The 13,484-nt window shown below is 42.3% G+C and overlaps 1 protein-coding gene across 9 annotated transcripts in view; it reads left to right on the top strand.

Annotated features, from left to right (window-relative positions):
- mpp7a (MAGUK p55 scaffold protein 7a) overlaps positions 1-13,484 on the top strand; it is a 47,108-nt gene that overhangs the window by 27,992 nt on the left and 5,632 nt on the right. For 6 of the 9 annotated variants that reach the window (XM_028966797.1, XM_028966798.1, XM_028966805.1 and 3 more), the window contains 12 exons: positions 2,911-3,029; positions 3,940-4,017; positions 4,886-4,966; positions 5,084-5,215; positions 7,241-7,322; positions 7,411-7,496; positions 7,649-7,723; positions 8,600-8,796; positions 9,871-9,935; positions 11,813-11,833; positions 11,950-11,961; positions 12,478-12,519. In XM_028966797.1, the coding sequence (XP_028822630.1) occupies positions 2,911-3,029; positions 3,940-4,017; positions 4,886-4,966; positions 5,084-5,215; positions 7,241-7,322; positions 7,411-7,496; positions 7,649-7,723; positions 8,600-8,796; positions 9,871-9,935; positions 11,813-11,833; positions 11,950-11,961; positions 12,478-12,519 (990 nt within the window). The remainder of the gene's footprint in view (positions 1-2,910; positions 3,030-3,939; positions 4,018-4,885; positions 4,967-5,083; positions 5,216-7,240; positions 7,323-7,410; positions 7,497-7,648; positions 7,724-8,599; positions 8,797-9,870; positions 9,936-11,812; positions 11,834-11,949; positions 11,962-12,477; positions 12,520-13,484) is intronic. The other 3 variants (XM_028966807.1, XM_028966806.1, XM_028966808.1) reach the window with 3 other exon arrangements.

The raw sequence follows: 13,484 nt of genomic DNA, 5'->3' as shown, positions 1-13,484 counted from the left end.
AGGACCGGCCTTTTGTTCATCAGCAGCCAACTCTTCATCTCCGCTCAGCCGCACGTCATCAGCGGCTGCTGCACCACCCGATGTGGACATCGCCTCAGGTACATGCGCAGAAGAGGCAGGTGCAGATATCACAGGCGAGGGGTCGAATGACATAAACGTGTCAGATAGCCCGACTGCATCTTGATACCTACGAGCTTGAGCTCGCGTAACGACACACGCAGGAAAGACTGAAGCCAGACTTGAGTCCACGTCCGTAACCGGCATCGGTACTTCTACGACTTCGGGAACTGGAAGGACCTTTCCTCCAGCGCCATCATTTCCCAGAAGAAAGGAAACCCCATTCACTGGAAGCCGAGAACAAAACGCAACCCTGAAAACACCAGAGACCAACTCACTTTTTAAGTGCGGAGTGCGCAACGGGACTCAAGCGAACCCCATTTCAATTCCCTGCACCAGCATGTTGGAATCACAGCAACTCTCCGTAGAGAAGGGGAGAACCGAAGTCAAAGTCTGCACTAGCCCAACTACTGCACACTATGCTAGATTCTTTTTCTGTAACCGAGGACATGCAGCAATTAAATGACCCGGCTCATGATAAAAAAACACCCACAAGGGTCTTTGGAGGGGGTTAAGATTTTCGGGAATTCCTCCAGTTCTGTTTTGGGCTGGAAGGTGGCGAGCGAATGCAGCGTGAGGGAGACGAAGAGAATGGGACGAAGAGCATACTCATCAGCACAAACAGCAGCTTGAGCCAACATAGTCACCTGTCCATCATGCAGATAGGTAGCAACAGCATCAGGAACACAGTTTTTAAACTCTTCCAACAGTACTTACTCTCTCAACGGTTCGCGGGTTGTAACATGTTCTGACGTACACCAGCGGTCGAACGGGTTCTCCTTCTCACGTGCAAATTCAACATAAGTAATTCTTTCATTCTTCCCCCAGTCGGCGGAATTTTTGTCTGTATGCTTCAGGTACCAGTTCATATGAATTTACGAATTTGCAGCTCCTTCCCGATTTCCTTCTCCCGCACAGCACGGCTGTCACGTTCAGATCTCCACTTGGCTGGTTCGTATTGCACCCGCCGCTCCCGAAAAGAGAACTCACGCATCTTTAATTCCATTTCAGAGACTCTACTGGCTGCAGATTGCGGAGACGCTGGACCATCGGTCCGCGCCGCTAACACATTAATGGCCATTAAACCCCGTTCTACTGCTTTAAACAGAGATTCCTTCAACTTTTTATCTTCGCTCGTTAATTCAATCCTGTAATTTTCTGAAAAGTTCTCTTTGGTGAAATGCGACAGAAGTTCGTACGAAGGGCTCTGAACAAAATTGTCTGCCAATGACATGATACCAAGAGACACAAGCAGAACGATATGCAGCACCAAAAAGATAAGACTGCGAACAGAAACACTCCAAAATACCAGGACGTAACAGATGTTCTGTGGGGAATAAAAAAAAATTGATTTGTGCAACAAATGCTATAAACTCTCCCAAAAGTAAATCTATATGCTAATGAATGTAGATTTGTCCATATGTTGCATTTATTATTACTACCTTGTTTATGGGGGAAGGCGTGTTTTGAGATGTGTGTGTGTGTGGCACACGCGGGAGGGAGAGATGAGTTGGGATGAATTATGCGAGTGAGATCTTTGTGTATTTGCTCTCTTGCTACTTATCAAGCCACATTACTCTCGACTCATAACACAAATAATTACAAATAATGTATGTTCGCTTGGAGAAGTGCGGTTTACGGGATGATTTGTTCGGTTAAGGTGCTGTAGTATTGACGAAGTACTTTTATGGTAAGCCAGGTCCGTTTTACAGTGTTTACACTGCACTACGTTGTCCACGCAGCGTAAAATGGTCCCACACTTTAGACGTTTTATGCCTTTTTTCGCACACCGGTAAAGGAAGGGATGGGATAACAGCAGGGATAACTAAAACACGCACAAGTTACCAAAAAGGGCACCTAATAGGCTAACCGCTAACAGGCTAACAACAAAGGGTCTATCACACAAAGCAATAAGAAACACGAATGAGATCCCCAACGGAGCTCCATGCAGATCTCCGTGGACCCTGGGGACCTCCCGAAAGCATAAGGGCCTAGCAGACCCTGGGGACCTCCCGAACACCATCTGAAGTCTCTTTATATAGGTGGAGGTGACCAACGGCAGATGGTAGGTGGAGCTGGAAGGCTTCAACTCCTCCCATGAAGTCAACCTAAAAGAGACAGGACGCAAAAACAGCCAGACACACAGAACATGTGGGAGCATACGTCCAGGGACGTAACAGTAAAGGAAGGGATGGGATAACAGCAGGGATAACACGGATCACAAAACACGCACAAGTAAACAAAAAGGGCACATAACAGGCTAACAGCTAACCAACATCAAAACAGCCTAAAGGAAGGGATGGGATAACAGCAGGGATAACTAAAACACGCACAAGTTACCAAAAAGGGCACATAACAGGCTAACAGCTAACCAACATCAAAACAGCCTAAAGGAAGGGATGGGATAACAGCAGGGATAACTAAAACACGCACAAGTTACCAAAAAGGGCATATAACAGGTACACACTGAGGTACACCTTAGTGGTAAGTGGGGTTTGAACCTGTGACTTTGAGGCGAGTGTGTTACCACCGCATCCCGGTTTTCTCTTTTTTTTTTTCTCTTTTGGAAACCTGGGCCGTTTGGTCTGAAGTGTGTGGGTGTGGGTGGGTTTATGGGCAGCTCTGAGTTTCTCTCTGTAAATTTCGACTAATATCCTGGAAAAACAGGATATACGAAGACAAAGCATGGAAGTGCATTCTGAGAAAGGGAACGATCAGCCCTTACTGTCACTGTCATGCTGCGTGGTCACCGTCCGGCCTGCGTCTGTGTGTAACGGCTGTTCCCCTTCCCAGGCCTGTATGAGTTGCTGTTGGCGTTGCCGTCGCAGCTGCAGCCGCATGTCCAGAGTCCGGAGGACCATTATTTTCTGCACAACATGTTTGGCGAGAAGAGCCTTCACTCGCTGGTCAAGGTAAGCGCGAGACCGACCGCCTGACAAAAAAATAGAGCGAGAAAAGGTCGTGCGGCTTTACAAACGCTGCCACTCGGTCACCAAACATCCTGCGGCGATGTTACTGGATATACTCGCTCTTGCAGATATCTGGTCTACTCTATACTTACTTGCATTTGACGCTACCTATAGCATGTAGCATTTTCTGCTCATGCACTGTGAAAACTTTTTTTTTTTTAGTTTGTGTTCCTTAAGATAAAGAAATCATCTATCGTTCTTGATCCATCCTGAGGGCGGCATTGATTTTACGTTAGCTGTTCGCATCACGTTTTGATCACATTCTTATCACAAACCCGAGTTTGTTATATCCAGATTAAAATGTTCAGTGATGATGCTGAGATTGATACTAATAAGATTCATAACTTTTAAACGATTTCATCATTTAGCAAAAAAAATTGGCCTCAACCTGACATTCTAGCCTCCATTACTCCCACTTGCAGATTTTCCTATCTGTTTATCCATTTCTCTCGGGTTCGGCCATTGTTCCTATCTGCCTGAACAGAGGAATGTGTATATACATGATGTGTTGAGGACAGTAAAGGTTTCCATATGCAAGTGGTCGCTTGGACGCAGGCAGACAGCTGATTGGCTGGGGATGAGCTGCAAATAAATTTGTGCTTTAATCTCACGTTCCCTTTCAGAGCCACCACAAGTACCTAAGCAAATGTCCCATGCCACAAACACTCAAGATCAGACGCTACCATTGCCTCAAAATTCAGGAAAAGTCTAGACCATCTTTTTGACAAATACTGTTACTTATTTGATGTTGGCTTTGCACTAGTGTGCGGCGTTAATATGGACATGCTGCTGGGTAACACTGACTTGACTCAGTTTCAATTGTATTTAAATGCATTTGACCTCTCTTCTCCAGATCCACGAGAAACTAAAACACTATGAGGACCGGAGCCCAACGCCAGTCGTAAATAGCGCAGAGACCCTCGTCTCTGATGTGAGTACACACACGTGGTCCACACTAAGACATAAACAACCAAACACAGACTCGTGAACAACTGCTTGGAGGTTTGGATGGTGTGATGATGAGAGTGTGTAGAGCTCTTACATACTAACAAGTTGAGAGAGGCACTCAGACATCATTGAACAAAGTCCCCAACTTCTCCGTGTCCAGCGGATTAGTCACCTTAGAACGTTTAGGACTGATTACATATGATTTCATTTGCAATCAATTCACGTTGTTCATAATAATTTAGAACCTACAAACAAAATGAACCTGTGATTCAAATTCCTTTAATCATTTTTAATTAAACATTGCAAGTTTCATGGTTGTTTTTAGAGTCTAACTTGGTTTGCTTGTATTTCAGTCTTAGAAAATAAAAAAAACCACATTTAATTTATTTCCCAAAAGCCACCAAATGACTGGGATTTTCCTGTCAGAACCAGGCTAGAACAAGGACTCTGGAGGCTGAGGGTTTGTCTGGTAGTATTGGGTTTTGATAGATGTAAGTTGAATCTCAGAGTTGTGCTTTAGGCCTCAAATTAGTTCCGCTTTATGTTTTCTGTCATTATTGAGGACTAAAGTAGGGCACTGGCCAATCAGCTTCTCGGCCAGACTTCCTGTTGACCAATCGTATCGAGGCCCATGCACTAAATCACATCAGCCACAATGGAAGAAAAAATACCTGGTCCAGTTATAACTTTGAAGGGAAATCCAAAATACTTGTGGTCTCTTTCTTGTACATGTTTTTTGTGTTTCGCTGTGATGACTATTTGTCGACATGATGTAATCTCTTTAGACATGGTTTAGACATTGCTTGTGTGTGTCGTGCTTTTTAATTTTTCTCCCCCCCCGTCACTTCTAGTTAGCGAATGATCTGCAGAGTAAGATGGTGAGTGTGGAGATCAGGGAGCTGCTCAAGCTGCTGTCCAAACCCCATGTCAAGGTGTGCACATTCGTATAAGTACAAACACACATACATACACACAGACTTACACATATGGGCTTCTCCATTCATTCTCCATTCATTTCTGTAACTGTATTGTTTGTCTGTTAAATACAGAGTCTGCTCTCGGTGCACGACACGGTCGCCCAGGGGAGTTACGACCCCGAGCTTCCTCCCCTGCCCGACGACATGGGTGATGAGGAGGATTCGGTGAAAATTATTAGACTTGTGAAGAACAAAGAGCCTCTGGTGTGTGTGAGCTCATCACGCACAAAATCCTGCACAGACACCTTGACCATTTTGCACCCACAAATATGTAATATCTGTTTTTGGGCATGACCAACTGACCTTCTGCTCTGTCCTCATTGGTTCTGTTGTGTTTGATCTGTGTGTGAGTGTTCAAACATTCAGACTTTTGTGTATGTGTGTGTGTGTGTGTGTGTGTGTGTGTGTGTAATATATATATAATCATGTGACTGGGTCATGTAGATGTAAGTCTTCTTGCACCCTTCTTGAACATCTGGACATTTTTGCCCCAACTTTTTTTATCCCCACTCTCTGTCTATTGCTGCTTCCTTACACCCGCTGCTGATTTCACCGTAGTCATGTTGGGTCGTCAGTTGGCGCTGTGAAATGTGCAACTGGCAATTTCATAGATCCAGTGGTGGGTCAGGGCTGCAGCTAGCATGCCTGCGTCTCCCAATCGCACATTAATCGTGATTAGCCGAGCAGCAAGTCGTCTGTAGTGATGATTAGTTGCTGACATCATGACATGGAAGTAAAAAAAAATACTTTGGCTGGAAGGCAAGAGCCCGAGCCTCCACCGCTGATTAATCACTAAGACTGGCAAGACTGCAGTAAGTGGTTTTGGAGAAGTTACAGCGTACAAAGACTGAGGGGAGGCTGACTTTCAGAACTCAGTTTAGTATAAAATCACACAGATGAATCACAGGAGGGATGGGACAGGAAAATTTCCTCTTGTCACTTTCTCTCTCTTGCGTGCAAGAGTAACATTTTTTTTTATTAATAGGAGAGAAAATGAGATTAGACTTTCTGCAGGGAGCACATCTCTTGGCAGTTTTCAGTGCTTGGAGATAGCTGGCTGATCATTTTATGGCTTCTCCGGGGACTGAAGGCTGAGAGAATGTGTGGCAGTCACCTGAACCCAGGTCAACATGGTTCAGTTCTCATGGACATCTATACTTGTATTAACTGTCACCTGAATTTGGTGCCTTCTTCTGACCTTTGCTTGTGTGCCACTGAGGTTATATTAGGGGTGGGGTTTAGAGTTCACAATGTGAAAATATTCAGGACTATATGTTGATACATATAGGTTGGCCCTGTGGGCAGTGGTGACCTGCTCACCAAGGTGATTGCTTAAAAGCAGACGTCACATTTCGTTGTGCATCAAAATGATGATCAGGGTGGTCCTAGCCCATTCGGTGCCATGGGCGAACCCCCAATATTATATGGAATTATATATTAACACATATTATTCTAAAACCTTATGTCGAAATCATACTGAATTCAACCAGGTAAACATATATAGGGCTTTGTGCCCTTGTCAATCTCCTATCAGTGTTAATTTTGCACTTAAGTATAACCACCCATCCACAAACCGAGGATCAGCACAATATAAATGAATAGACACTTTAGTACGCACGTTCGGTTCATATTTGGTTTGCACAATCAATGAAAAATTTATTGTGACATAATGAGGTTATTTTACAGTGAAAAATGTTTTGGGCCAGGAAGGTATTAACAAGTGCGCTTTTAGTGGCCCTGTAGGGTTTTTTTTGTAAAAGAATGCCATTCATCAATCCAGTGAACAGTCCCCATGTTACATTTTCAGTGAAAAGTGTTGGGCCAGACATGTAACACTGGATGCCATTTCTAATAGTTCAGAAACAGATTTCCTGGCCTCGCTGAACTGAACTACAGGTATTGCAGCCTGCTGAGCAGTATTTAAGGTGGAACAGACTATTCGAATAAGGAGATATCTTCAGCATTGTGCTTTACTTTGTGAGCTGGTTATTAGATGCCAGCCAATCAGAGAGTGCACCCTTACTTCCCACAAACGGGGAACAGAAAACTGATATATGGCTATTCAGTCATGATGTCAAGGAAGCATGTGTGCGCAAAAAGCACCCATCTTGCCCATAGCAAAAACCACCACTGATGATGATGACAATCACTTCACTTTCTCTGACCTCCGTGTGTGTGTGTGTGTGTGTGTGTGTGTGTGTGTGTGTGTGTGTGTGTGTGTGTTAAAAGGGAGCGACAATCAAGCGTGATGACCGCACAGGTGCCATCATTGTTGCACGAATCATGAAGGGTGGAGCAGCAGACAGAAGCGGTGAGTGACTGTTTACAGACTGCTGAAGGGCTGCTTTATGCCAATTTCTAATTGTGTGGGTGTGGGTGTGGGGGTGTGCATGTTCTAGGTCTGATCCACGTTGGTGATGAGCTTAAAGAAGTAAATGGGACTCCTGTGGACGGCAAAAAGCCAGAGGAGGTCATCCTTATTCTGGTGTGTGTTTTTATACTTAAATATGCTCAGTGGGGTTAAATTATTAGCCTTTGTTCAAGTTTTTGGGTAACGTTAAGTTTGTAGTTAATTGCACATTTACTACTTACACATGATGTTGATGTGTGACTGACCTAAAGCTCCTCTGTGTTCAGTCTGAGTCAGAGGGAGCAATCACCTTCAAGATCGCCCCTGCAGTCAAAGATGAGCCATCAACTAAGGAGCCCAAGGTAGAGTACTGTGTGACCTGAGTAATGCAGGTGTGTACACACACTCCCGTCTGGCGGTCGTTTTTCTCCTGCTGGAGAGGGGCTGCACGTGTTTTAAGGAGGTGAAAAGCTGAATGATGGAGCAAGAGCAGCAGATGAGAAATGAAGGTCCCTTGTCAGTGACGAGTGTGTACGGTTTGTCAGGGCCAGACGTCTGGGTCCCCTCCAGACCCAAAACACACTGTTCTCCACTGTAACATAATTTCAGCACATGGCACCTTCAGACCACTAAATCAACCCAAAGCTGACAGACCAAATCTCACCTTCTATCTCCTTTCCTCCTTTTTCATATTGTTATTTACACTGAAACATTACAAATATTGTAATGCTTGGTGAGTGGACTATTTTCTGCAATAAAAATAGGTATCCTTCTTAGATTAGACAAATAATGTTCATACGTTGATTTGTTCCAAAAATGGATTGATCATTTTCAGTTTTGTAACAGTGCTTGCTTACTAGTGCCATAGATGGACAAATGTTTTGTTTTTCTTACCACTACAAAAAACTGCCTTTTAAATAGGAATATAAGGGATAGAAAGAATTATAGCACAATACATTACATTAGGGGACTATGCAAATGATCATTTAGAATGAATAAAGATATAAAGCATATGAGGTAAATCCAGATGGTTGTCAGAAGCTCCAGTTTGTTGCATGATTGGATTATATTCTCTTAAACAGACAATAACTTTTAGAAATGATTTGTTTGTACGGATTAGGCATTAAAAAAAAGTTTATTTTTATTGTCTGTCTGTGTCTCTGTTAAAAGACATTTTGGCTTCTATCAAAAACCACCATTTCTTTTCCACTCACTCCTGTGTGATTCTCTCTTTTTAGATGTTTGTCAGGGCACTGTTTGATTACGACCCACAGGACGACAGGGCGATCCCCTGTAAAGAGGCAGGAGTGTCCTTCCGCAGAGGTGACATCCTGCAGGTCATGTGCCAAGATGATGGCACCTGGTGGCAGGCGCGACACCACACTGATGCCAACCCTCGTGCCGGCCTCATCCCGTCCAAACAGTTTCAGGAAAGGTGAGATGCAGTTTCACTCACTGAATTGATTTTTATTGGTAATGTTATAGAACAGGTAGCTGAAAAAACTAAATAACTTTTAAAAACTTTTAATAACCTAAAAATATAAATAACAGTAACAGTAAGGACACAATAAACAATGGAAAAAAATGTGATAACATATGAATACTGTGTATGTCGGGCTGAAACGTTTGTTCGTGGTTTCAACTGTTATAACAATGTAAAGAACTGTTAACACTGTTACTCTGTAAAATCTCTACTTGTCATGCACACACGTTTGAAATGTCAGCCTTCTGGGTGGACGCTGGTGTGCAGATGTGTAGCTGTATACAGATGTTGACTAGAACAACATGAACGTGTGTATTAAGGAATCTGTCCTGTCTGCAGTCAGAAAAAGGGATTAAGGACGTTTCAGACAAAGCTGAAACTTTCTCAATGTTCCATTTCTTATTTGCTTTATTTACCTATTTTAATGCACTTATCACTTTTTCTTGTTCTGTTTCTTTTCTACAAAACTCCGGTCTGTTTCCCCTGTCTGTTTGAGTGCCAGTGGCCCGGAATGAGTAATGACAGAAAATGATAGTGCTGCTTTTGATCCACTTTGGATTAAGTGCATGGAAATATTGCACATCAGTGACACACAGTCCACAGTGTGTGTGTAGTATGAACATTCATGGCCCAGATAGGGACCTTTTTTCTTTTACATTTACAGCATTTAGCAGACGCCCTTATCCAGAGCGACTTACAATCAGTAGTTACAGGGACAGTTCCCCCCTGGAGACACTCTGGGTTAAGTGTCTTATGTCTCGATGGTAACTTGAATGCATGTTGTAAGTCACTCTGGATAAGGGCATCTGCAAAAAGCCGTAAATGTAAACATGTCTTGCTCAGGGACACAATGGTAGTAAGTGGGATTTGAACCTGGGTCTTCTGGTTCATAGGCAAGTGTGTTACCCACTAGGCTACTGCCACCCACTTTTAAGTAATCCAGTATGTTCTGTGTATGTTTCAGCATGGTTTTGACCGTCTTTTCTCTAATATTGGGCCAAGTTGATTCACTCTCTTCTCTCTCAGGAGGTTTGCACAGCGCCAATCTGCCACGTTGCTCCAGCCACAGAAGATATCCAGCAGAAGATCCTGTAAGTGCATTCTTAATAAAGTGTGCTTTACAGTCTTGTGATGTAGTCGCTCTGGATAAGGGCGTATGATAAATGCTGTAAATGTAAAGCTGTGGCTGGCAGGTCGGTTCTGGTGTCAGTTTTGACCTCACCACCATGATGGGTTGTACTTGTGGTGCATTGCGAGCAGTACAGTGCGTTGTGGGAAGCGTTGTGGTAATACAACAGGGGTCCCATTGGCCTGAATTAAGAACATATGAGACACAGGAAGCTCTTTAAGTGGTTCCAAATGTTTGGTCGTCCCCTCCGTTCACCTACTTACCACCTCCATCTGTAACATCATCCCTCGATTTTTTCTTCTTCTCCTCCTCTACTAATTGCTCCCTTGCTTCAGCTCATTTGCTCCTCTCTTTCGCTCATTACTTTATTTCCCGCTGCTGCACATCACACACACACACACCTGCACCTCATCAGCGTCACACAGGACTGATCACATGATCTGATGACACACCGACATCACGCACCACACCTGAGCACCCTTCTGATTGTACCCTTTAAAACTCCGGTTCACCCGCTAGCGACATTGTGTGTAGAAGCTGTTTAGAGGAGTCTGACCTCCCCACAAGTTGAAACACCGACAGCTCTTATGTTTCTTGACGGGCCTCGCCTTCCTCACCTCATCTGGTTTGGAGAATCTGCACTTGTGGCCTTTGTCTTCGCTCCCTCCCCTCTACATTACATCCCATTTTTGTGTTTTCACACAAAAATATTGTACTTTTGTTTTTCCGTTATTTTGCCAAATAAAATCTTGTATGCTTCAATTAATGCTAAATATATTACAATTTGAATCCAAAATTAAAACTATTGTTTAATGCTAAATATAAATATTGTTTAATTTCCTCCAATATAATTAAATGTTCTGATTCTGAGTATACATTATTATATTGATTAAGTAAAACATTGTGTACGTCAGGATTTTTATTGTTCATTACAACAAATAGAATAAAACAGAGAAAAATCAAGCTGAATTTCCCCTATTATAAAAATTTTATTTTGTGAGATAATTTTACAGTAATAGGAGCTCCCCCAGCCTGTCTATGGTTCTGCAGTGGCTAGAATTGGCGATAGGTGGAAAGAGAGATTTGGTCATTCTGCTTCACCGTTCAGAGAGCGGCAGCTCAGATGGTCGGATCTGGAATTTGTCCCTTTATGTTGTCATAAGGGGAAAGGTTACCTCCCATTTCTCATGCTTTTTCCACCCAGAGAATTTCCCACCCTTCCCCTAGAAAATCAAATCCACAGACCATAATAAAAACATGCAAAACATTCCAATTGCTCGGTGATTGGATGTAAAAATGAGAAAAATGGAAAAACAGACAGGTAAAACTCTCCGCCTCTCTCCTCCTCATTAACACTTAAAGCTACAGACACCAAAACCACGTGTCCTGGGGAAATCTCATCTCATTGTGTGACTGGCTAAAAGTGGCTGTATTTCTGCACCAATTCTGATTTTTGGAAAGAGACCTCTGATACAGTATTAGGGGACCAATAAGACCGAAATAAAAGCAAAAAATATTTAATAATGGGGGACCTTTAAGAAGTAGGTAATTGGTAATTCCCAGTTTTTTTTTTTTTTTATAACACTTTCATTATTATTTACTGTAAAGTGAGTTGATTAACCAATGCTTTCAGAATGTATTTACATTTGTGACTATTCAACATTATTCTGAATACTTTAATTTTTTTATTTAGTGGAAAATTGACATTAAAAAACATTAAAAAATGTGTATTCAAGACTGATTTTTTTGTTTTAGGTCAAGTCCTGGTTTTATTTTCAAGCTTTGTACAGTTTTTCAACATTAAATTATTTTCTTTTTCCTTTGATTTGCTTTTCTAAGATGATGAGGCGGTTGACCTTGGTAGGTGATGTTCTTCTCTCGTTTGTGTTTTTTTTTTATTTTTTTAAATTATTTGTTTAATATTTTTTCATTCCTATTTTTTCCCCTTTTTCTTTATTGCGCTGCATCCGCCACAGACGAAAATGAAGGTACAGGAGCCTGTGTGTTTGTTAGGGGTCCCAACCAAATAGCGATGGGACGGACCAATGTCTTGAGTGAAGGACCGTAACACACCCGGTTATTATACACAGGGTCAGAGGTCACACGGCTGCGTTCAGTCAGAAATGTCTTTGCAACTGGGAGATGTCTGCATTCTGAGCTTCAAAGAATAATGAATAGCTGGAAGTATTTTTCCACAGTCCTGCCCATGAAAACCCCCTGTTAGATTGTATTTTATTTTTCTACTAAACTTTGAAGCTCATTAATCGGCATTATTAATGTGTCTATTTGGGACCAGTGGCCTTTATATTAAAAAAAATAGGTGCAGAATTAGGTCATAACATTGGCAATTTTTCTCTCCATGTGTAATTATTTCTGACACCTAGAAGATGAACTGGGTGGACTGAGGTGATGTTCTGCCTTTTCCTCTTCCCTTGTATTTACCCTTTTTCTTTCCTGTCCTCCTCTTTCTCTCTCTCTCCGCTTGCTCTCCACTTTTTTTACAGGTGACAGTGACTATGGGTCACATTTAGGTGGATTCCATATAGGTGAGGTGGTGTCTGCATTATGCTGCCAACCTCTTCATAGTCTAGAGCTGCTGTGTGTTTGTGTATTATAAAAATGCTTAGGAATGTATTTCTTGTGCTTAAAGCTTAACTGAATGCAGAGTTAAGTTCATGCTTAAACCTTAAACCTCACAAATATACAATCAAGAGTGTACTAAAAGATTTTCACTTCAGACAGAATAGTGCTACATGGTTATGGTATTTTGATATTATGCAAAAAAAAATTATCCACAAATTTGCATGCAATCTCAAAAAAAGCTGGAGATGTATGAGGTTATGGAAAGGATATAATGCATGAATGAATAGTAACCCAATACAATCACGACCACAAGTAATGTAGGTTATTTGCAGTTATGTAGCAACACATCAGTAAAGGTCAAATAAAGTCACAGACTTGATCACAAGTCTGTGATTATTCAGTCTTTTATAAAGGCTGTGAACGTGGCATTCCGTGTTCTGTGTGTTTTTGCATGCTAGTCAAGTTCTCCAAATAGAACATGTGAACATTGTATGCACCTTCATGGACTCGTCTTGCCCTGCTTGATGTGGCCTATCATGCCCAGCTTGTTTTTATTGCAGTACCAGCAAATTATGCGTTAGGGATGATCATATGTTTGGAATGCTGGGATGTCACTGTAAACCAGTTTTCACTTTCTCTCTTCCTTCACTTTGTTTTATCTTTAATCTTTGTCTTATCTTTCTCCTTGAACACTGTTGTCCCTAATAGAAACAGTCTCTTTTAGAAACTCACTAGCTGAAATTTATGGTGACAGCCAACTAGGCATCATCAACTGTAAAGTCTAATGGGCAGATAAATGTGTTCAAACGTCCCCACTGTAGGGGCTTGTGTGTGTCGTTTGCCTGCTCTAGCACTTCCTTGCCACTAGTGGCCACCACCTGAACAGATCACTCGGGACTGGGTCTTTTGTGGTTCCTGTGTCATGCTA

The sequence above is a fragment of the Denticeps clupeoides genome, chromosome 2 (genome assembly GCF_900700375.1).
Source record: "Denticeps clupeoides chromosome 2, fDenClu1.1, whole genome shotgun sequence".
Taxonomy (NCBI): domain Eukaryota; kingdom Metazoa; phylum Chordata; class Actinopteri; order Clupeiformes; family Denticipitidae; genus Denticeps; species Denticeps clupeoides.
The sequence above is the reverse complement of the archived record's forward strand: the minus strand, read 5'-3'. Positions and strand labels throughout refer to the sequence as shown.